We start from the raw sequence: 22,908 nt of genomic DNA on the forward strand, positions 1-22,908 counted from the left end.
AAAGCCAAGCAGTGGCATCACAAGGCAAAGGCAGCTCAGACTGTCAGCATGGAAAAAGCAAAGCCAGAAAGCCAATGTTACAAGCTGGCTAAGCGCAACAGCCCGGAAAAATGAATCAAGGTTTAAATATGGACTTTCCTAAAAGGTCCCAGATGAGCCACTGCAGAAGGCAAATCATAGTCTTGCACGTAAATGCTCTGCCATGCATGGGGAGAGCAGCTCTCACCTGGCACCAATTCCTCTACCAGCCGTGCTCCAAGAGCCAGGGCCAGGCAGGGCAGGCATTGTGCAGCAGGCCAGGACACAACACGACCCAGAGGAGACTACAGCACCTTCAGCACGGAAACGGAAAGTAATTACCAAACCTTGGGAGGACATGGAGCCTGGCACTAGCTACCTGTTCTTGCAAATAACTTCCACCAGGTTTGCAGGACGTTTACTTTGAACTTAAAAACCAGGCACTCCAGCAGCTGTGTGGGGAATACTGGTCCTGTACTGGCACAAGCCTCAGCTAACGAACTGCCAGCTCAGCTTCCTGCACATTTGCTGCCCCAAGCCTCCGCTGAAGGGCCCTGCTGATGCCCTTTCCCGGTAGGATGAGTCTGCTTTTCTCACTAAGTCTCACCAGGTCACAGCCTGTGGCCAGGCCTACAGCAACAATATCTTTTAGCTGTTGAAACAAACCAGAAGTGACATAGCAAGAAAAAAAACCCTACAAAAATCCTGCCCTGCTCCTTGACAATCAGCTCCACAGGTACACTGAGGAAAGCTGAAAGTCCCCTTGTGAAGCCGAAGGCCAAAGCAAAGCAGGCACAGGCAGCACAGAGAGGTGCTGGCATGGTGCTGAGCAGGCAGCAGGCTGGCCCCAGGGGCAGCTGCCCCACAAAGAAGGGCAGAGCCCACCCCTCTGCAGGCACAAGGACGCTGCTTGGGCTTGAGAGCCCAAGTCCTTGCAAGCGTTTTGTGCCCATCTCCACCGCAGAAGGGAGGTTGGGGGTGACAGGTCCCACAGAGATACTGAAAGACCATCTCTGAAAGGGGAATGGTGCCCAAAGTCTCAGCGACCTCCTCTCCCTCCTGCTCTCGTGGGCGCAGCTTGGGGCTGCAGATCCCAGCTGAAAGGCAAATCAAGCGGATGTAGGTGCCTTACCCCACAGCAGGACCGCCTCATCTTAAACACCTCCAGCATCTTTCAGCCCCGTCCTGCTTCTGCTCATCTCCAACCCTGAGGCTTTCACCTGCTTCCCAGGCCTGAGGCAGCAGCTCCCACAGAGATGATTTAACAGGTACCACTAGCAGCACCGGGGTCATGATCAGCTCCCCCAGACTCACACCCTCGGGCACCCGCTGCTGCTGCTGCGCATGGAAAAGCATCAACGAGCTGCTGAGATCAGAACTGTCCTCCCAGGGAGAAAAGGAGCAGTTACTTTCAACAATCTGTCCAAGCACAAGCAGAGAGGGGTGAGCCCCCAAAGCCACACCGTACAGCAGTGACGCAGCCCAGGGGACACCAAAAGCAGCACCAGTCTGTGCAGCCCGCAGGGAATCAGCCCCTCCTCTGGGCTAGAGGAAAGTTGGTGACTTCGGGGACAGGGGATCTCAAAAGATGCATCCGTGAGCACCGCTGCGGCAGCCGGCAGCTCTCAGTGGCACTTCGAGTTGCACGGGCACCCACTGGCCCCTCCGCTGTCATTGTACCGATGCTCTCACCCGTTTCCAACCAGCACCAAGTGCTTTTCAGCACCGGGACACCTGAGCCCTCATTACAACCTCAAGGCCGGTAACGAGTCAGGAGGAAGGCCATAAGAACCCCTGTATCGGGTGTCCCTGGGAAAAAGTAGAGGCAAAGCTCATTAAAAATTGATCCGCGTCTCCCACAGCTGCAGCGCAGCCCTCACACGTCCCTGCTGTCCCACCACCAGGACAGGAACACTCCCTTCCTGCTTTCAGCCTTGTTTCATACGTTGGCCAGCAGCAGCCACAGACAAGGCACTCGCCCCACGCATCACTCAGCTGAGCAACAGCCAGCTCCGAGCCAGCGACAGCCTGGTGGGAAGCAGGGAGCCAGAAACCCGGCCAGGCAAGGCCAGCAGGGGCTCTGCCACAACGTGGGCAAACTCGAGCTGCTGTCGCCATCTGCTCCACCAGGCTGGAGCGACCTCTTTCTGGTTCGGTAATGCTGGGCACAAAACCAGCTCTCTGACATGTCGGTGGTTTTGGGAAGCCGCACACGTGAACACAGGAGGGCCGGACACCCCGATACTCACGAACTGCCGACGCAGCTTGGTCTTGACGCGCTCGGCCTTCGTCTCCACCGGGTGGACAGTGTAGCTGAAGGACCCCAGGTGGTTGTCAACCGACAGGCTCTTCCTCATGTAGAAGGAGCGGGTGCGGAAGTAGCTGAACGGGGCATCCTCCACTGCCGTGCCAAGCTGGGTGTCCCTGGGGGGGTCCGTGCAGTCATCCTCCAGCCGCCATGCCTCCCCTGGGGAGCAGAGGGACATGCCACCCCATCAAAGCCACAGCCTGGGCCATGTCCTACCCCTCTGGCCCACCAGTGGGGATGCCCAGTGGACAGCCTGGACCCTCTCTACCCATCCCACACCCACCGTGGGGTACCAGTGCTGCAGGAGGGGGGTTGAAGGGCACATCCCTGCCCAAAGCCCCTGTGTACCAGTCACCCCAACCTGCCCCAGACAACAGCCCCTGCTCCCATCTTGTCCAGCCTCACATGCCCACAGCCCCCAACATCCTCCTGGCAGAAATAGGTCAAATACAGTTGAGCACAACAAAGATTTGGCCAGAGTCAGGGCCTCCAGGCACTGCTGCAGTATAAATATTATTACTCAGAATAATCAGCAGACCAAAATCCTAATATTTAAAAACGTCCTGCTATTTAACTGTAATAGGGTTATCCCATTTACAAGGGTCATTTATAAAGAAATAAAAAATTTCAGTCATTCTTCATCACATGAAGTCCAATAAGACATTCCACATTAAATGTTTCAGGGTTTTTTTTTAAAGGAATAAAAATCCTACAATCAGAACCACACACAGTTCCTGCTGCTAGCATTAATACTATGCACCTGTATCAAACTTCTCTCCTGCAGATATTCACATGCTCTGTACTTGGTGACAACAATAAATCTTGCTTTGTGAACGGGAAAACTGAGGCACCACAAACGTTGCAAATTGCAAAAGGATTTACTGCCATCTCCTCTTCCAGAAAACTCTTGATGGCGCAGCCAGGAGCAAATCAACAGCCAAAGCAAGGACAGATACCAGACCTCTGGTCTCCTCGAGCTCCGCACAGCCCATCGCCAGCAGCACCATCTGACATGGCACTGCAGGGCTGGAGCGCCCGGAGACAAAACCTCATTGATGCTGAGAAAGCAGCGGCAGCAGAGGACAGTCTGCATCATGCAGAGCTGGCGTTCCTGGGGTACAACTGACCATATTTCACTGCAACAAAAGGGAAAAATAACAAAACACAATAGGATATGTCTCCACAGTATCATCGCTCTGCTCTTTCTTGGATGCCTCATGCTTTTTGTTGCCATTCTCTGGAGTTTGCCCTTCCTCCCACCCCCCAGCCAAACTCCTTTCTCAATAGCCATAACAAATAAACTATAAAACCCTCTTGCTACATTCTTGTAAAAATGGTCAATTCTTAGCCACTACGGCCCAAAAGGGCATCTCACATGATTGACTTTAGAAATTCTCCCCCTCCTGCAGCCTCTTCCCAAGGCAAGATCATTTGTCTCTGGTTTCTAAGAAACCCAGCGTCTTCGGGCACGAATGACCATAACCCTGCTATGCCAGAGCTGAGGAGCAAACTACTTCCAGAGTTTAAAAAAAATAAAGGCCTTCAGGTAAAAACCAGCCACAAAGGGAGCGAAGTCTTGTTTACCCAGCCAGGCTGCAGGTTTTACATTGACTATGATGAGACAGGCTGGACACCGCAGCCTCAGAGCAGTGACTGGCCACTCCATCTTCTGTGTCTCAACGTAAGTGTCCCTTCTCCAAGCTCCCCAAGCTTTTTAAGGTGTGAAGACAGTTCACTGCGTTCAAAGTCCTGCCAGTGCATCTGAAGGCACCACACTGAAACCAGCAGAACCAAGAGGACAAGAGGGGAGAAAAGCAGATAGCTTAAAAACGTTAACAAAGAGGCAACCTGGAGCACAGCACTACCCAGTATCACATCTTTTTTTTTTCCACCCCTACTTTCAATTTAATAAGCTGCTGCTATTCCTCTCCAAATGTCAACTCACACAACACAAGAACCGCTGTTTGAAAGCTGTGATTATTCAAGGCACAAACACGTCAATCAGAGCCCAGATCCAGACTGCCACCACGAGATAGCATCGCTTCGGGGACCCAGCAGGAAAGGCTGCGACACAGGCACCAAGCCCGGGAGGAGATCCACCCAACATGCAGGAAAATCGCACGTGCAAGGAGGAACTACCCCCGGTGCCCCAGTGCTCATCTGTAATGGCTCAGCCACTACCTTCTGTCCCCAAAACTGTCTCCTCCCAGGCCCACAGCATGTCCAGACGCAGCCATTGCTGCCCTGGGTGAGGGAGGGCCAAGGCTGTGTGCTGAACGGAGCCCAGCTGATAGGGTACAAGGGAAAGGACAGCCACCCACCATACCCACTCCTCTGGGCAGGACACATCTCCCAAGGACAAGGAGCTGGGTTTCAAGCCCCACAGACCAACAGGGTCACATCAGCATGCTATCATGGGGGAAAAAAAAAAACAAAAACAAAAACAAAAAAGAGATTGCACTGCTAACAGGGTGTGATATCTGGACAGCAGGACAGGAGCAGAGCAGCACGTGACGCGGGAGGTTAATGAGGCCCAGTATCCTGAGGAGGAAAGCGGGATTCCCACAAGTGTTTATGAACGAGAGCTGCCTGCAGGGTGTCAGGAGGGAGAGAAGATCCTTGCCTTAAAGAACTCGTAAACTTGCTTTGAGCAGGTGCTGCTGCTCCCTGTTCAAGGAGGGGGGACACTGCAGCCAGCCATAGTGGTGTAAGAGTCGGTCTGATAGTCTTAATGAGTAGCTAATTAGCAGTTCCTAACTGGGTATTGAGGAGCCAGAAAAAAAAAAAAAATGGGAGGAACTGGACAGAAAACAACTCCTCATTCATTTATCCAAGGCTCTGGCTGCAGAGCGAGCCTTCCAACCTACGAGGGTTTTCCTATTCCTCCTCTTCCTGGCAACTCGGGCACCTTCCAGTCGTGAATAAAGCAACATCCTAAACTCTTGTCACGTACAGTGAGGGCTCTTCCTCACACCCACCGCGCAGGGAGGGCTGTGCACAGGGTTTGCTCTAGGGCGGCTGTTCCACGGCGTAGGAGCACATCTTCGCTCACATGAGAGGAGGCGTTTTCAGTAGAAGGTGATGAGGTTTGCAGTGGGTCTGACTCATGCTGGGACTTCATCCCACAGTCTCACACCAGTCTCCCACTCCCTCCCTCCACCTCCAGCATAGCTCCCTGGAAGCACCAGCACACCAACCAGGGACCTGCTCTGAATGCATGTCCTTCCTAGTGGATGCTCTCTCAGGCACCAGTCCTGCCAAGCACTTTGCTTTGCCTTCTAACAGGAGGCAGACCTCCACCGTTTATTCAGGCCTGTCCTTGCAAACCATGACGCAAGAAATCCTGAGGGCTCACAGAACCTCACATGCTATCTCTGATTCCAGGCAACGGAGTTGTCAGCAATTACCTACCCACTCACAAGTGTCCCACTCCCTCGTGTCCCAGGAGTCAGCCATACAAGCTTTCCTACGGGCCTTCCTCCCATACCAAGACCTGCTCTAACAATCTGATGGGCTGAAAGGAAAACCAGGGGTCCCGCACGCAGCAGAGTGCTGTCACTTGGGTACTGCAGCACCCCCAGGAGCACTGCTGCCACGAGCGCAGCAGGACGGGCTCAGCGACACGCCGAGATCCTCTCTGCATACGACTTTCAGGAGAATTAGTAGCATCAGAAAATAAAATGCAGTCTGCAGAGCATTCAAGTTAATCCAGGGTTTGGATAGCTGCTCTGCTGGGTAGCTCACAGTGATCTGACTGTTAGCAGGTTTAAAAAAATCCAAGGGTGCTGTTTGAAGGGAGCTGTTTTACAAGGATTTTATTTAGCTCTGGATTGTCAGCCCTGGCTTGCAGGCCTTATCATTGTTTCAGCGCTAATAACCCCTTTCCCCACCATTTTTATGGCCTCGGCGTGATTCCACTGGCACCAAAAGCACTCAAACACTTTGGCCATCCACTGTTTTGCCAACAAACTTGTTCAGAACAGATGGCCCAACCATATTAGTATCTCATCAGGATCAGCACAGGAGCAGAAGATAAAGTGATAAAAATCCTCAGCTGACCTGAAGGCCAATGCACGCTACCAGGCTGGGGAGCATTTGCTACAGCAAATCCCCACCCCAGGCCAGGACCACAGGACAAGCACAGTGGAGCCACTTTCTGCAGCTGCTCCCGACGGAGACCAGCAACGAGTGCCCAAAGCCGCTCCACACCACAGGAAAGGGGCACTTTGGCCTGCTGCAGAAGCCGGGCAGCCACTGAGGCAGCAGTTTGCCCCAGCACACATGGCCAGGGAACACAGCTCACCCAGAGGCAGAAGCTTCTGAGCATCACCTCCCCACATCGGGTGGCTTTCACGAGCTGACTCCGCTTTTTCATCAGGGTAAGATGAAAGATGGGAGGTTTAAGTAACAGGCTCAAGGTAAAGCTCAGAGAGGGGCAAAAGTACCCCAAACTTCATCAAGAACAGCTGGTTTTGGAGCAGGACAAACCCCACATGTACTGGAGTTGGATTTATTTTGTTATTCATACCCCTGGAGAAGCAGAAAAGATTTGCTAGGATTTTGCAGGCCCCCTAGCAGAAAGGTGGGGAAGCTTGCCCCAGCACTCACCGGCAGAAGGGACCGTGCAGCCTTTCTGGCTGTCGGAGGCCGAGTGCTTCTTGTAGGGCTTCTGCTCTGGCATCTCCTCCCTGTAGGCCGTGGAGTCGAGGAGGGGAAGCCTGCTCAGGACCGGGGACTGTGGGATGCTGGGCAGTGTTCGGGACTTCCCCAGGAGCGGTCGCTGCAGCTTTCTGTCCAGAGACCTTGAGGGGAGAAAAGAGAGGACATACCCCTTTCAGGAGGTGGGCTGGCTTCTTCATGCCAGGACCCCTCTGTAACACACAACGCTGCCACTGGAGTGAGCGCACATGGTCCTTCCCAACACCAAACTGCACCCTTTGCAAACGGCTGCTGTTTCAGTATAGGCTTCTCCCTTCGCCAGCGTATTTTAATTGGGATTTGCATCTTGAGCTGCAAGCCACAATCAGCATAAAGAGCACGGGAAGCATTCCAGCACCCACCTCAACACATGCAAAGATAATCAGAATTATGCAAATAAACAAACTAGAGGGTTCAAGATTGAAGTGATACAATTTGCCTTTAAGAGACTAAAAATCCTGCTTAGCACCGTCTGAGACACCAGAATGCTTTTTGTGGTGGAAACCAGGCCGCTCAGGGGTCTCAGGGACACACACTACAGGGAAGGCCCAGAGCGTACAAGACAGGCTCATGCAGCATGCACTGTAGATGCACAAATATGTCATGAAACCTGTAGAAACACACGTTCAAGGTCTCTGTGGGGTCAAAACTCAACCGAAGCTGATGATGGTGCTCGAAAGCTGAGAGGGTGACCAAGGTGCACACCAACTTGCTCGCAGTGTGACCACAAGCCACCACCTCCTCCAAAACTCCAGAGTATGCCAAGCCTCACAGCAGGACACGAGGACGGGTCCCCTTTTCTCCTGCTTCACCCTGCAGCCTCCCTCAAGGGACAGTCCTCAGGTGCCATCCTTGGGGATGACACTGGCCCAGGCCATGCTGCAAAGATCCCAGAAATGCGATTAAAAGGAACGGATGCCCAGCACTGCCGTGGTGTAAGGAGAGGTGGGGGGATGGCCCTGTGCTGAGGGTGACAGGCTGGGATCACCCCAAGGCTGTCCCCCATACCCCACTGTCACAGAGCCCACACCTGAGCCCAACTGAGCTCCCCAGCACACCCCAAGGTGGCTCAGCAAAGGGTCCCTCCTCACACAAGGCTGTTTCCAAATCTCACACTGAATGGCATGAAACCTTCAAATTTCCATCCAAAATTCAATTCTTAGCTGGTTTATGCTCATTTGTTCTTGTGCCAATATTAACGTTTAGCTTAAATAATTATTCCTCCTCTCCAGTGTTTGCTCCCATGATTAATTTCCATTATACCGCAGTCACAGCCCCTTTCAGCCTGCATTTTTCTAGGCTGATTAAGGCAAGTTCTTTCAGCCTCCTCTCACAAAATGAGCTTTCATTCCCCACGGTTGTTTCCACACCCCTCGCTTGCCCTCCTCCAGCTTGGACCCAGCATCCTCCGCCCGTCCTGGAGCATCACACAGAGCTGAGCTCCCGGTGCAGACAGCAGGGCAAGCACTCTGCCTCCCCGCACGTTACAGTACTAAATTTTATCCTGTTTCCACTAAGCTGGTCCTCAAGGTCACACAGAGAGAGTCTATCATGCCTAAGCTCCTGACCCTCGGCGGCTGCCTGTCACTGCTACGTTTATCATGATTGTTTTTCACTCCCTTTACAAAAGGTGACAGCAGCTCCCAACTGGTGTTGGCGTCTGATGCAATTCACGGGCAAGCAGCGACTCAGGGGGCGGGACAGCGCTATGGTATCACAGAGCGATCTGCAGGACGGGAATGCATCGGGGACACAGCAGTGGGCACGGGCACAGTGCAGGAGCCACGCCACTCTCTCACCCACACCCTAAAAGACACGTCCATCAGAGCAGGGATGGAGATGCGTTTCGACATTAAGGTTCAGAAATTTATTAGTTTTCATTAATAAATTTTTCATTATTTTCATACATTTTCATAATTTTTCATTAATTGCATTCGCCCATAATTCCCAGGTGATGCTGCTCTGCTCCACAGAGCTGCTGCCGAGTGCTCGGGAACGGGGACGGCTGCAGGGACAGCACTGCCCCGGCCCTGGAGAGGCACCGCCACAGCTGCACCAGGCGCACAGCATCATCCTGCCCGCTCCAAGCCCCACGCTTCACTTGCATCAACATGAAAACAAGCTACGCCAGGAGATACAAAGCCAGAATTAGCATTCTGAGTTGTTTCTATTTCAGTAAAACGTCTGTACCTCTCATTGTAACACATTTCCCTGGCACAAGGCAACGGGGATGTAACTAACATGTCGCTGGGCTGCATAAATGAGTCCTGGGCTCTGCCGGAGTTCAAAATACTCCTTTTTTCTTGCATGTAAATCTCAGGGCTTTCAAACACACCTGGTACAGCTCCATCACCGGCAGAACCGCATTAGCATTTTAAGTGCTAACATCCCTTTGTGCCTACAGTGTCACTCACACAAATCACAGGGGGTAAAAAGGGAAGAATTTGCACTCTCAGAGGAGCAATTTTTAAGTTGCATAGCTGCAGACAATGATTTATATCAGGAAGAACAAAGCAATGAGAAACCTGGTTAGATCTGAAATCTGAACTCGAATTCTGAAGCACTCTCTGGCTCCCTGGATCTACCGTCCCCTGAACAACTCCAGCAACCGCAGCAGCAACTGTCAGCCGGGACTCAACGCCACTAGGAAGTCACATTGCATCTACGCGCGCGACTCAAGCCAGCTCCGCAGCCAGGCGTTATCAAGGACGCCACATCCCATCAGTGAAGATCCCTGATGGAGTGTAAAGCTCAATTAGAAAAGCCATAATCAACGCTGTTACAGCCTATATTTAGCTGCTGTTCGGCGTCTTGGTAGAAAGGAGAGCACATAATCAAGTCTTGACAAGAGAGGAAAAATCCTTCTGGCCGCATGCGAGAGCTCAGGCAGGAGCTCCCAGTCTGCAGCCAGATAGGGAAATGTGAGAACAGTCACCAGTGCCAGGTCCTCTGCCACCAGCCCCGGGGCCAGCCACAGTGCACAAGCTGGTTGTGCCAGGCAGGGTGCAAGCCCTGCTCACTGCTCCAGCACCCCTCACCCAAGCCACAGCCCGTGACACCCAGGGGACACGGGTGCTGTTTTGAAAGTAAACCAGGCTAACAAAAAAAGCCACTGTGACAAAAAAGTGAACAAAAGAGAGGCAGAATACATGTCAAAAGCCGTGCTGTGTCCCGCGCCTTCCCCATGATGATGTCCTCATCGGATGGCTTCTCCATCATGCCCGGGAAGAGAGAGGGGAAGGGCTGAGCAGAGATGAAGGGAAGGGAGGGACAGAGAAAAGGTTAATGCCAGTTAAACCAGGGAAAGCCAGATCCTGTATCCCTCCCGCAAGCAGCTGCACACACTCCCCAGCCTGTCCTCCCCACTTCGATGAGGGAGAAGCTGCTCTCCGGAGGGCACTTCCCAGCCCAACCTGGAGAGGACAGAGTCTCCAGCTTACCCAGGGGAAGGATGGAGGAGACACCACACCAGCCACAGCAGAAATGCAGCAACACAACAGAGACAGCAAGTAGGAGGGAAAAAATAACCATAAACCCACTACTCTCAAAATCCAAAACTGACCCAAATAAACCTCACCGATTTACACGATTTCCCAGGGAACTGAGCAAGAAAACCTCCCGCACACCTCCTTGGAAATGCCCGAGGATGTCCCATTCCTGGGAAGAGGGAAACCCTCACTTTGCCACAGCACTGAGTCCCTGAAGCTCTCAGACGAATCCGAGCATGCACTGTGCTAATCCAGCTCCCCCCAGTCTTCCCAGAGCAAAGCTGCTTGTGGAAAATGGGAAGGAGAGAAGGAGGTTAAACCAGGGAGCAAGGCTAAAGAGGGAGAGAGGCAGAGTAGCGGGGCACCAGCTGCTCCAGAGCTGTGGCTTGGTGACAGCCATACGTCCTGACACACAAGGCCATTTCCTAGCTCCGAGGAGGACAACACGTGTCCCGAAGAGCTCACAGCCCCAAAAGGCAAATAAGGATTTCAAAAAAGAAGATGGAGAAGCCAAATGGCTGCTCCTCCTCCTACAGGACCACAGGGCATTTCACAGATAGTTGTGGGTGGCTCCTCTACACCCTTGGTCAATAAGTTCACTAAATGTACCAAGAAAAGGATGGTTATAAAGCTGAAGATTTGGGGAAGAATAGCTAAATGAGGTGCTGAGATTAGCTCAGGACTGACCAGGGATGGCAGGGAAAGGAGCCAGGTGAGCTTGGTTATTGCAAAGGGACACCACTCCCAGATCTTCCCAGCCAGTGGCTGCTCCTGCCTGTAACGCGCTGCTCAGCCTGCTCCTCCAAGGAGGCGTAACTTAGCAACCTGACCTTAAAAACTCAGCAAAGGTTTCAGCTGAATTTGGGAAAATGAGAGATGCTACAAGCCAGGAGGAGCAATTACCCACCACAACCCTGTCTTGGACTGGGGCAACAGCAGAGACACCTCTGCTTGGGGAGGAGGGTGAAGGCGGCACACACCTCCTCTGCAGCCCGAACCCCATGGCCTCTTACCACAAGCAACAGCTGCAAAATAGAAAAAAAATTTAAAAATTAAAAAAAATACCCCCATCTATTCCCTGAAACAGCTTGCAGAGACCCAGCTGGATGTAAGGTGACAGGCAGAGGGCAACAACACATATCCCAGAGGTCAAAGCCCCAAAGGGCAAGCAAGGACTAAAAAAAATATATATATATAAATTCAAAAAAAAAAGTGGAAAAGCCAGGGCAGAAGGAGGCTTCTCAGGGGTGCTCAGCTCCACAGTGCAGGTTTCATCTTTTACTGCCATCCCTGTGGTGCCTCACCCCACTGTCTGCCAGTGCCCAGGCGAGAGGCAGAGCCTGCTCCTGGGGGAAGCAGCCAGGAGCAGAGCTGGATCAGGGACACCCCCAGCCCAGGCTGCGGGCCCTGGCCAGCCCAGCTCCCACAGCCTGCAGCAAGGCATGCCTGCACCTCCAGCACCCCAGCAGCGCACGGGGCTCACCAGGTGCGAGCTCTGCTGCGGGCAGGCTGCGTGCCACGGGGAAGAGGAGAGAAGCAGCAATTTGTGCAGCGCTCTCCTCCATCCGCCTGCAGCAGGACAACCTACCTGCAGTTGGTTTCTGCAGAGGAGCTTCGCGGGACCGGGAAGCAGCAGGAGGAGAGGTAAAGCAGAGGAGGCTGCAAATGCCTTAGAAGCTGTTTCTGGACAGAAGCACGAGGTGACAGTGACAGCAGCCTCCAGGACACAAGTCAATGCGGTCCAAAGCAGTGACAGGGCCCCAGGGAAGACAGGAGTGAAGTTTAAGAGGATGGCACAGCAGGAGAGAAGCCTTGAGAAGGAGGCTGAGAGGAGCACAGGGTGGCCTCGAAAACCAAAGCCCAAGGATTTAGGAAGAGCATAGCCTCCACAGGGCATCCACGCATGTTCAAATCATCATAGTTTCCTCTGGAAACCTTATCAACTGTTAGCAAACCCCTGAGTCACTGATACTTTTCCAGTGACCCTGTGAATTGCAAACCCAGAGAAAAATCCCTGAGAAATCTTCCCTTCGCATTTAAAAACCACCCAAACAGAGAATCTTCTTTTCTTGCTGCCCAGTATACGTATCTGGGTTAACTACCCAGCAGCCAATGCAGAACCGCAGACCCACACCAGTTCCCACCTCGCAGGTAGTGAGCAGCGACAATCCACCACTCCCTTGCAGAAGAAGCCCTCATTGCACCAAGCCACATTTTTAGCAGGAGAGAGGAGCAGCCAGCAGCACCGAGGGAAGCAGACATTTCAACAGAGGAGACTGAGCATCACTGCACTGGGCAGCCCAGTCCTGTGCATGGTCCTTTCCCCACCCTGCACAGCTGCTGGGCAGCTCCTCTCCACCACTCACAAGGTGCTGCCGTGTCCTCCCCTGTTCCCAAGAACGTCCCTGGAGCACCAGAAGTTCAGACAGTCCTAGTCCTGCCTGGGGAAGAGGCAGCTGCAGCCACAGCCATGCTCCATCACCGTTTAACGGTTTGGGACCAGAGCAAGGGCAGCAGCAACCCCTTCTGCTGCCTGCAGAGCACAGCTAGTGCCCCCATGCAGGAGTTCAACCATTAGGTATCTCTCCCTCTTCCCAAATCAAGCCAAGCCTCCCCAAAACTGTTTTCATGCTGTTAAAAGGTAACAGGGGTTGAAGAGTAGAGGATGATAGCTGAAAACAGAGTGTCTTTTATCTGGCTGTGAAACAGTTTCAAAGCAAAACAAAAACCAAAACAGCACTCAGCTTGCAAGTTCAGAAAAAAAAAGAAAAAAGAAAAAAAAAAAAACCCAACCCAAAAACACACACCAAAAAAACCCCACATGTGAAGCTATAAAAATACCTTCCCAAGCTCAGCTGTGAGCTGGTAAATACCACAATTTCCACCAGCTGGCTTGCAAAAGCTTCCTCTCCTGCCATCTCTCCAGCTTCAAGTGCATCTCTCCAGCAGGGCCCATTGCCCAAGCACTGAACAAAACACTGCCCAGCATCAGGGGAATAATTGCTCCTGTCCCTGCAAAACTGCATGTCAACCCGGAGGAGGGAGACAGGCTTCAGGGGCTGCCGGGAGTTGCAGGAGAGGAGGTCGTGCACCCCACGTGCCAGAAAACACAGGGAGGGCCTCAGCAAAACATTTTAGAAGAGCTACTTGGAGGAGAAGCATTCAGCACCCATTGCCCCCTGCGAGTCCAGCCATGCCCTGAGACCCAGCCCTGCTCCCAGCACCCATCCTGCTGGGCTAGGGGTCAATTACCAAACTACTAAAGACCCACTGCCTCTCTGCCAGCACTCACCCCCTGGCACCACCAACACCGTCCTGTCAGTCCAAGCTGGTCAACAGGCAAAGCCACCCCTGGGCAGCCTCATACACTGCTTCAGGGAAACCAGGTAAAAAAAAATACTAATGTTTCACATCAGCAGTCCTGGGCCCAAGCACTGTGGCTGTGTTTTATAGCAACGCTCCCATTTCAACATTTACTTAAACGTAATTGTCAAAAAGGGAAAAGGAAATACTTTGGGGCCAGATACTGCCGTTCATTTATTCAAAGTACATTGGTTTCTTCGTTAAAAGAACCTTTTTTCTGGCTCGGCTGCAGGCAGTGAACCAAATCCCCAGCCAGCGGGGAGCTCTCCCCAGTCCCACACAGGGCTTTCCCCAGCTCAGGCACACCCTGTGGGGGCCCTCACTGGTGGCCACCCTGCCCCGACCAGACCCCAGCGCACAGACACGCTCTGCCCCTATGAGGCCACAAGACCATCCCCTTCCACGTCCCGGAGCCCTGGGCACCCTCTTGCCCCCCTGCTACACTGACCCGCATACCACCAACAGGGGCAAAGTAGGCTCTTGGAGGGCTCTGGCAGAGACATCCAGCCCAGCCCTGCTGGAGCTGTGCCTCCTCAGCAAAAATAAAGTCCAAAGACAGAAAGCCCCCAGGGCCAGGGAAAGAAGCAGGAACGCTTACGAGTTTGAACATTCATCCTGCTCACAGAGTTCTCTCTGATAAATGGGGAAAGAGGGCAGACGAAGGTGAACACATGAATCCCAGCGTGACGGCAGAGCAGGCAAGCATCCTCCCTCCCGGCAGCTCGAGAGCGTGACCTGCATCCTCAGAGAACAGTGGTGCAAACACCCCAGGGTCCCCATGCTTGTAGCCAGGTGCTGCCATCCAGGCACTCACAAAGTGGAGAGGGTGGCCGAAGGCATCTGGGATGCTCTGCAGGGAACGGAAAAGGCTCGTGGACCACTCTCCAGAAAAAAAGAGGGCTTAGGCTGCACTCCCCACCTTATTGAGAAGGGTATTGTAGATGAATTAGGAAGCTCACCTATAGATGTCGGACACTGAAAGTCAGCTCACAAGCAGGATGCAACCTCCAGAGACACGCCAATGACTCAGGAACATGACCAGCCTCAAGGCAGGTGAGGGACAGCAAAGTGCATTTGGGACGCAGCAGCTGTGCAACAGGCACGTTAAGTCAGGGGAGAGAAACTGGCCCAGAAAGGAGCAATGCAGGCCATAATACAGCTCCTTGCTTTAAATGGCAAAGCTTTCAGTTCCGCACCATTATTAACCATATATTGATGTTTAAAGATGGGGGAAAGCAGAGATATGAAGGGGTTTATGTGACCTGCCAAAGGCTAGGACAGAGCAAAAACCTCCCACTTCCCGGGTTCAGAAGACACTGAACCACAGACTTTGTGCCCTGGCTCCTGGCTTTTCTTTTGCGGTGATTACTCATCTCCTGTTTGCCCTTGAAAAATTTCTGAGACAAAAGCTAATGAAGCGCAAGTAACACGGAAGACTGCATCTTGGCTCAAATTTTAAAAGCCTGGCTAACTTGCAAGACAAATACATAACCGCCTCCTTTATATGTGCAAACACCTTCCAGGGAGGACCTGAAGGGGGTTCACCATGTCACCCAGCACTGCAGCCAACTCCAGCACCCACTGCCCTCCTCTCACCCACCTGCAGCAGCACAGTCACTGAGGCAGGACCGAAGCCGCATGCTTGTTCACTGCTGCACCCCCAGCCCCTCCCAGGGATGCCCAGCAGCTGCACCGCCAAGCTCCTGATCCCATTCCCAGTCTCATGACACAGGGCTGCTCTCCCCTGGTGCCTCAAAATCCAAGTCACACGACTGAGGAGACAAAAAGCCGCTGAGATCATCTTGGAAAGGACACTGCTGCTCCTGACAAACATGGGGGAAATGCTTCAGGCATGAACTCTACATGCTCCAGCACAGAAAGACACTTGAGACATCTGTCAGGGCTGCTCGGTCTGTTTTAAATCCTGTAATTTTCACAGCGTGACCAAGTTTTCCAGCACGTGAGGCTAACAATGGCAAAACTGGCCTATCTCTGACTACTAACCCCTGGCAAAAATAATTATTTTGTACGTTTTGGTCAAAAAACATATTTATAATCCCAGGCTCAGACAGCATATTGTTGTTTTAAACCCTCCTGGGCACCACCTTTCATCCAGAGCCTTAGGCTGGTTTTCATTTTCCTCCAAAGCATCAGAAGCACAAGAGGCAGGTCACCACCGTGGTCAGATGGACAACAAGCCCATTCAACAAGACAGATTTTTATGCTCCCAACGTGTCACAGCAACATCCCTAAAAAAAATGGCTTTCAACGAAGGAGCAACGGCTGCCACGAGGAGCTGGGAGCAGAGCTTTCAGCGAGGGCAGGACCCTGCAACGGCTGCTTGCGGCGGGCACTCACCTCTGCCCTCCCGGGCTGGGGGCAGCGTTAATGGGATTTATCTGCCTTGCGAGGGAAAGAGCAAGGAGCAAACTGCCCCAAAATACCAGGAAGGAAGCCCACCCCCTGGCTGGCCAAGCAGGGTGCTGATCAGGTGCCAGGCTCAGAAGAGCAGCCTCGGCTGTGGGAGCACAGTGGCCAAGCGAGAGCACTCAGGGGGAGGTTTCCTTCGAGGCAGGCTTGGGTCTCGGCCCCAGCCAGCCCCAGGGCCTCGCTGCACACCACCACGGAGGACAAGAAACTGCCCCGCTGAGCGGGCTGCAGGGCCGTCCCGTAGGTGCAAGGGAAGCAAAGCCCAGAAGCACCCCATTTCTAAGCAAGAGCCTGGGCACAGCTTTGGCTGCCCAGCTGACTGTGAGCAATTTCAGCTCAGCACCTGCAGAGGAAGGCAGAGCCGGGTCCTGCCAGGGGAAGCACGTACCTGCCGCTGCTCCTCAGAAGAAAAAACAACACCCAAAATCCTCAGTTTGAATAAGCTCCTCTTCTCCCTACCTCTCTCTGGAAAAGAGGAACACTAAAAGCCAGCACAGCTGCCTGCTTCAGGACGTCACAACACACATGCACTGCGGGACAAATCAACACACACCAACTGAACCCTACTTCTCCGGTGCCTCTTCCCTCTGCAGTGACCAGCCCCGCAGCCCAGTGCCAAGGCTCTGCTCTCCTTTCCTCGCCCCCTGCACGACCACTTGTACCTAATCAAACAGCACCACAAGGGGTTAATAGCACCCTTAGTGCGAATTGCTTTGATGCTTTGGTCACAGGATGGATCTTCACCATTTGTTCCCCCAATAATTCCCTCCTACCGGCTCTGGGTGGTTCATGCAGAAGCAGGCTTCAGCTGTCCGCACCAGGAGGATGAAATCCAAAGCAGTCCAACCCAGCCAACAACAGACTGGGAATTCCCTCCGCAGCAAGCCTTCCCGAGATAAAACCAGCCTCTGTTCCTCATGAATATAAACATGACATAGTTTTTATACTTCAGAAGGTCATCAAGGTGGTAGGAATAAATAACCTATGAGTTTCTATTGCTCCAGCCTCGGGGGTGCCAGCTGTGGGTGTATCTCTGGAGGCTTCTATAACACACACCAGGACAGAGTCCTGCCATTATCTACATTTTAGCTATTTGTTCTTTAAAGCAACAGAAAAACAATCTGAAGCTTTTCTTTTTTTTTTTTTTTGTTTTGTTTTTTACAAACATGGATTTGCAGCCAAAAAAAAAGCCATAACAGAGGTGGTCACCTGAATCCTGTGCACAAGGCAGGTGGCAGTGGGCCTGGAGCAGCCAGTCAGCACAAATGCCAGCTCCGGTGGCTTCCAACACCAAACACCCACAGGAGCACACGGTTCTGGGCAGTGGTGCCTGCACCCAGGGGCTTGCCTCGAGTGGGAGGCATGGGTCAGGGCTCTGCTCTGCTCCCCCCACGCCGAAGTGGCTTCCATAGCCAGCTAACCAGGAGGAGCTGCTTGTTCCTGCCTGCATTCTTTCCCATCAAAGAAATGCAAAATAAAAATATTTTTGCATAAATTTGTATAATTGCCAACTCTTCCTACAGGAGAAAACACAGAATATGGGGGGAAAAAAACACAAACTCGCTTTTTAATTATTGAAGTATTCTGGTCTTCCCATTTGAAATACTCTAAACAGAAGTTTCCTTTTTTTTTTTCTTTGCTTTCTGCCATGTTTCTTCCTGGGTCCAGAAGAAGTCTCCTTTGTCAATCCAACACACCCACCCACACACACACACCCCCCTCCCCTTCCTCTCCAGCTCACCACCTGCAGAAGAGCATCAGAGCTGGGATGGGAACAGCAGCCCCCTGCTCCTGGGGCGGCTGCTCCCCCAGCAAGGGGTCTGAAGGAGACAACCCACTCAAACTTCCCTGCAGGAGGGTGCTGGGCTGGGCACATCGCTGCTCTGTCTCCAATTTCCCACCCTTGCATGGGGGCCAGGTCAGGGCTGGGCACTGTTAGCAGGACAGGTCCTCCCCTGCTCAGCCTCCTGCACCAGGGTGCTGAGCATGCCAGTGGGGTGATGGATAGATGATACTCTGTGCTCAGACCCCTCCAAATCACAATGACATCTCCTCCCTGCTCCCCAGGGCTCTGCCCACTGCCCCCACAGGCACTCACGGGCTCCCCACGTGCCATTCAGCTCAACACCTCCTTGAGGCACGTGAGGGCACAAAGCCCCTTCCCTTCACCTCCAAAGGCAAGCGGTACCTTGATGGCTGCTAGCAGGGCAGCCAACACCCCCATAGCTCCCCTATGCCCGGCAGGGCCCCCCTCAAAACCCACTCCCAGCTGGAGAGCAGCTTTTGCTCCGCCAGCAGAGCAAGAAAAGCCCCCCATGCCGCAAAAGCCAAGAGTTGGGCTGCTTGGCATCCCTACACAGCCCCAGGGCTGCCCTGCACAGGCAGGAGCAGGCTGAGAAGGGCAAACAGGGACAACCTCCACTCTGAAATCTTCCTCTTGCCAGCCACCACTTTCATTACAAGCTGTAAAAATTCACATCTGCTGTCTGAACTCACTTCCTTCCCCTTCTCCGTGAGCAAGTCCCAGTGTGTATTGCTGGTGCTTCTGTTTCCTACCTGCACACCCACCCAGCTGTGACTCAGTGCCAAAACAGTGGGTGAGTTAGGAATCAAACAGTCTTTCTAGCAACCGTGACTCACAGTCCAAGGCTTTCTGCTGAAGGAGAAGTTTTCTGCAGGCATGCTACAGATGTAATTCCCCTTAATACCAGTATAACTTCCTCTTCCTCCCGCTACCCCATCCAACTACCCTTCCAAAATAAAGGATGACTATCACTTTTTTTCTGCCTAATCCAGGCAAAGATTAGCTTCAGCTTGTGCAGAAAATAGTCAGCTCCCAACCTCTTCTCCCATCCCAAAGATCAGGTTTAAAAGGAGGCCAGAAGCTAGGCATAAAGGCAGGACATTGGGTGCAAACCAGATCACTTGGCTTGAGGTACAACACGGCCCCAAAACCCAAAAAGATGACACAGAGTTCAGATGTGCTTTTCCAGCCTGTCAGATCCAGAAAGTTTGATTTTCCCAGCCAGCTCCCAGGCCCACGAATGCATGGACTTTCATGGGAGAAATATTAACTGTACCTCTACCTACAGCCAGGAGAGCAGGTTCTTGAGGAGCATCAAGAGGCAGAGAGGACCAGAGAAGCAAGGCATGCCTGGCAATGTCCACGTTGCTTCCCCCTGCAAACACGCGCGCGCCCAGCACCATGACAGTGCGAGAGAGGATGGAGCCAGCAGCCCACTCTGAGACCAGGAGAGCTGCAGAGCTGTGGCCAGGTTAGTGGGTGCTGGAACTGGAAATGCACCCAGGTGTCCATCAGTGCATAGAAACCTCCGTGGAGAACCAGGATGTGTCAGGTTCTGGAGGAGAGGCCCTTGTAAGGGCAGGTTTGATGGGCAGAGAGATTTCTTCTCCATGCTGCTCTCCAAGCCCCTTCCCGATAGATCACAGCTACAGTGATGCAAACAACGGGGGGAGAGCAAAGCTAAAAAGCCTCTTTAGATTTAATATGCAAAGTCCAGGCAGCTCAATCAAGCAACAAAAGCTAAATGTCATTTCCTCCTGTGGCACTGCCACTCTGCTCACAAAACAGAACCGTTCACGGCTGACAGCTTGTCATCTTTGTGAGACACCAGGGACACAGTGCTCGCACAGCTTGGGAAAAAAGCTGACGCAGAGGAGAGGGGAGGAAGAGTAGGTCCTTCACCTCACCACACACCACCAGCACGGAGGGTGTAAGGTGGCAGCTGCCAAATGCAACAGCTGAAAGGCACTGGTCACCCCAACAGCTGCAACCACACAGCACCACGATGCCAGACCAGGTGGGAAAGAGCAGCAGTAGCACTCACCATTTCAAACAAGCCTCACCCAAAAGCACACGAGCTGCCCTTAAGGACAGCCATCATCCAGCTGTGCAATCCCAGAGCACCCTGGACCTTGCCACTGAGCCCCCCAACCCAGCACCTCTCCATCTGAAGGAGGCTGAATTTTTCAGCTCCAGCTTCTAAAGCTCTTTCTCACATTCTTGCACGGCCGCACAGACGATACCAGCTACGATGTAAAGATGCTGAGTGTCTGCTGCCTGCTACAGTTAACAGGATTTATGGGGGCTCAGCACTTCTGCAAAGCAGGCCACGGTCTGAGTCACTATTTCCAGCACAGCCTGGTTAGGCACCAGCACTTCCACGCAGTAGTGATGGACATCAATTTTTTTTTTTTTAAATAGGTTACAATGATCTCTTGCAGCAAAAATGCGAATCCATGCACCCACACACATTTTCCTGCTGGCCTCTCAGCTGGCAAGGAAGGTGTTAGCACTGGGAAGTTTGAAATACAAGTGCCACAAACACCTTATTGGCTAATTTCACGTGGAAACTTCTCACTTAACCCAAAACACTTCTAAGCCTTACTTGTTTTCTCCTTTAAAATGCAGGTATTTTTCCATATCGACGTGTCATTTGGAAGCAGAAAGGTTTTGTTCAAAACATGTCAAAAACAAAGCAGGAAAAGTCAGTCAAACCATCAGCCATGTCTGAGAGCCTCAGCGCCCCTCAGAGATGCCTCTTTGGGGGCAAGTTTTACCACATGTTAAGCCTCTCACCCAGCTCAAGCTGGAGGATACAGTACTTAGGAAAAATGCTCCATGCACACTTACAAGACTAAATGCTGCAAGTGGGTGCACAAGACCCCCCCAAGCATCCAGAGGGGCCGGCAGACGGACAGAGGTTCCCCTGAACTCCGGGCACCGCCCTGCTGCTCCGCATACCCCAACTGCCTTCTTGCTCCATCCTACCGGTTCTCAACTCCCACGGGTGTTTAAAGCAGCCCGCATCAACTAAAGAGCCCAGATTAGGACTTAGAAGGAGTGAGCTGAGTCCCCAGCACCGTGTTCGATGTGGTATCAGGCAACTCAGTGCCACCGTGACACAACCCAGGAGGAAGCACAAGGCAGTCCCGCTCCAGCGGTGGGGACTCTCGAAAGGCTGTACTGTAAGCTAGAGGTGAAAGACCTCCTGCCATTTTTATCTGTCTCACGTTGTGTGCAGCTCACACAGGATTTGTTCCTTCAGCGAAGTTTTCCAGCCCCAAAACTTGCCAGTTCCTCCTCTTCCCATCACGACCACATGCTTGAACACAGACGTGCTGCCAGAGCTGAAGAGATATTTTTAAACACCCAAAACCAACTAAGCACAATCCTGCCAGGAAAACATTGCCCACCACCCCTCCCCGCTCACCGACCTCAAAGCCCATCAAGCCGCACAGCAAGGAACATGGATCCTGATCCATATCAGTGGATCCTGATACACCTATCAGTGTGGAAAATACCCAAAAGAAGGGGAGGCAACAGTTCCCTGTTGCAAAGAGCAGCTCCCTGGTCCAGCTTCCCATGAGGCTCGAGCCAGGCTCTGACTCTGAAAGCAGCAGGGAAACCTGGACCCACTCTGCTCCCACTGCGAATGCAAAGGTGGAGAATCACCTGGAGCACTATTCCTTCAGCTGGTGATTATCTAACGATGTGGGCAAAAAAATTCCAAACTTCCCCAGCCTGTTATGTAATTTAATTCTTACATAATTTAATTCATTGCTAATTAACATCAACTTCCAACCCCAATTCAAGTATTGATAAAAAAGGTACTGAAACCCTAAAGCAAACACCCTTCCTGCCTGCTCCCGGTGCAGCACAGGCCAACCACCTCTCCTCCCTACTTCCTGAGCTAAGCTTCCCTGGGTTTCACCACAGGTCACCCTGCTGGCTCCCCCCAAGTCGGGGAAAAGCTGTTCTCCCGAAGCTCACTGAGGACAGAGGCTTTTCAACCCCCAAGTTTTTAGGGGTCTGCAGTTCTGCTGCCTCTAAGGCTGAAGGTCTCCCTCAGGAGAAGGGTGCAAGATCCAAAACCAGGCAGAAATCTCTCCTTCCTCCTCCCCCATCCTGAAGATCTCTTTTCCACAAGCAGGCAGCGATCTCCAGATGAGCACACCAAAGCCCCTCTGCGGGGACCGTATGGGGCTCTGGAGATCACAGAGGAGGGGAGGGGTGGCAGCTATCAAAGAAATAGCTTTCAAAGAGGTGCATCAACCTCCTGAAGCCAAGTGAGCAAATCGATCTCAAAACAGTACTGGGTCAAGGGAGAAAGCCACTAAACCAAACAGCCTCCGACTTCCTGCCTAAAGGACCAAATGCCTCCCAAAAGCCACCCCCAGACAATATTTGGGATTTTTAATGAAAATTAAAAGCATTTGTTACTGCTGCAGGTCATGGCTCCTGTGAAAGGACTGGCATTCCCAGAGGGGTTCTGCTTGCCAGCGTTGCACTCAGGCTAAGACCAACTCCAAGAGTCTCCCTGAGAAATTTTCCAAAGCAGTTAACTCTGTCAGATGACACTGAATCCCCATTCTTCCCGAATTGCTGCAAGGGCCCAGGATCTCAGCCCAGGACTCGGCCAGGCTAGCTCGCTGCTAAGCAGCCTTGGCTGAAACCAGCATCCTGGAAAGGTGCCAGCCTGCTTCCTAAAACTCCAGCTCGCCCTGGACCCTCCCCTGGCACACTCACAGCAGAGCAAGGCCGTTTTCTCAGCTCAGTTACAAGACAATAGCCTTCCTCGA

General features: G+C 52.6%; 1 protein-coding gene across 1 annotated transcript in view; it reads right to left on the reverse strand.

Annotated features, from left to right (window-relative positions):
* LOC104343576 (ankyrin repeat and fibronectin type-III domain-containing protein 1) overlaps nt 1–22,908 on the reverse strand; it is a 196,129-nt gene that overhangs the window by 170,020 nt on the left and 3,201 nt on the right. Inside the window, exons 2-3 of the mRNA XM_086473044.1 lie at nt 6,935–7,128; nt 2,268–2,485 (exon numbers count right to left, since the gene is read on the reverse strand). Coding sequence (XP_086329170.1) covers nt 2,268–2,485; nt 6,935–7,128 — 412 coding nt within the window. The remainder of the gene's footprint in view (nt 1–2,267; nt 2,486–6,934; nt 7,129–22,908) is intronic.

This window comes from Leptosomus discolor, chromosome 14, assembly GCF_034619465.1.
Source record: "Leptosomus discolor isolate bLepDis1 chromosome 14, bLepDis1.hap2, whole genome shotgun sequence".
NCBI classification, from domain to species: Eukaryota; Metazoa; Chordata; class Aves; order Leptosomiformes; family Leptosomidae; genus Leptosomus; species Leptosomus discolor.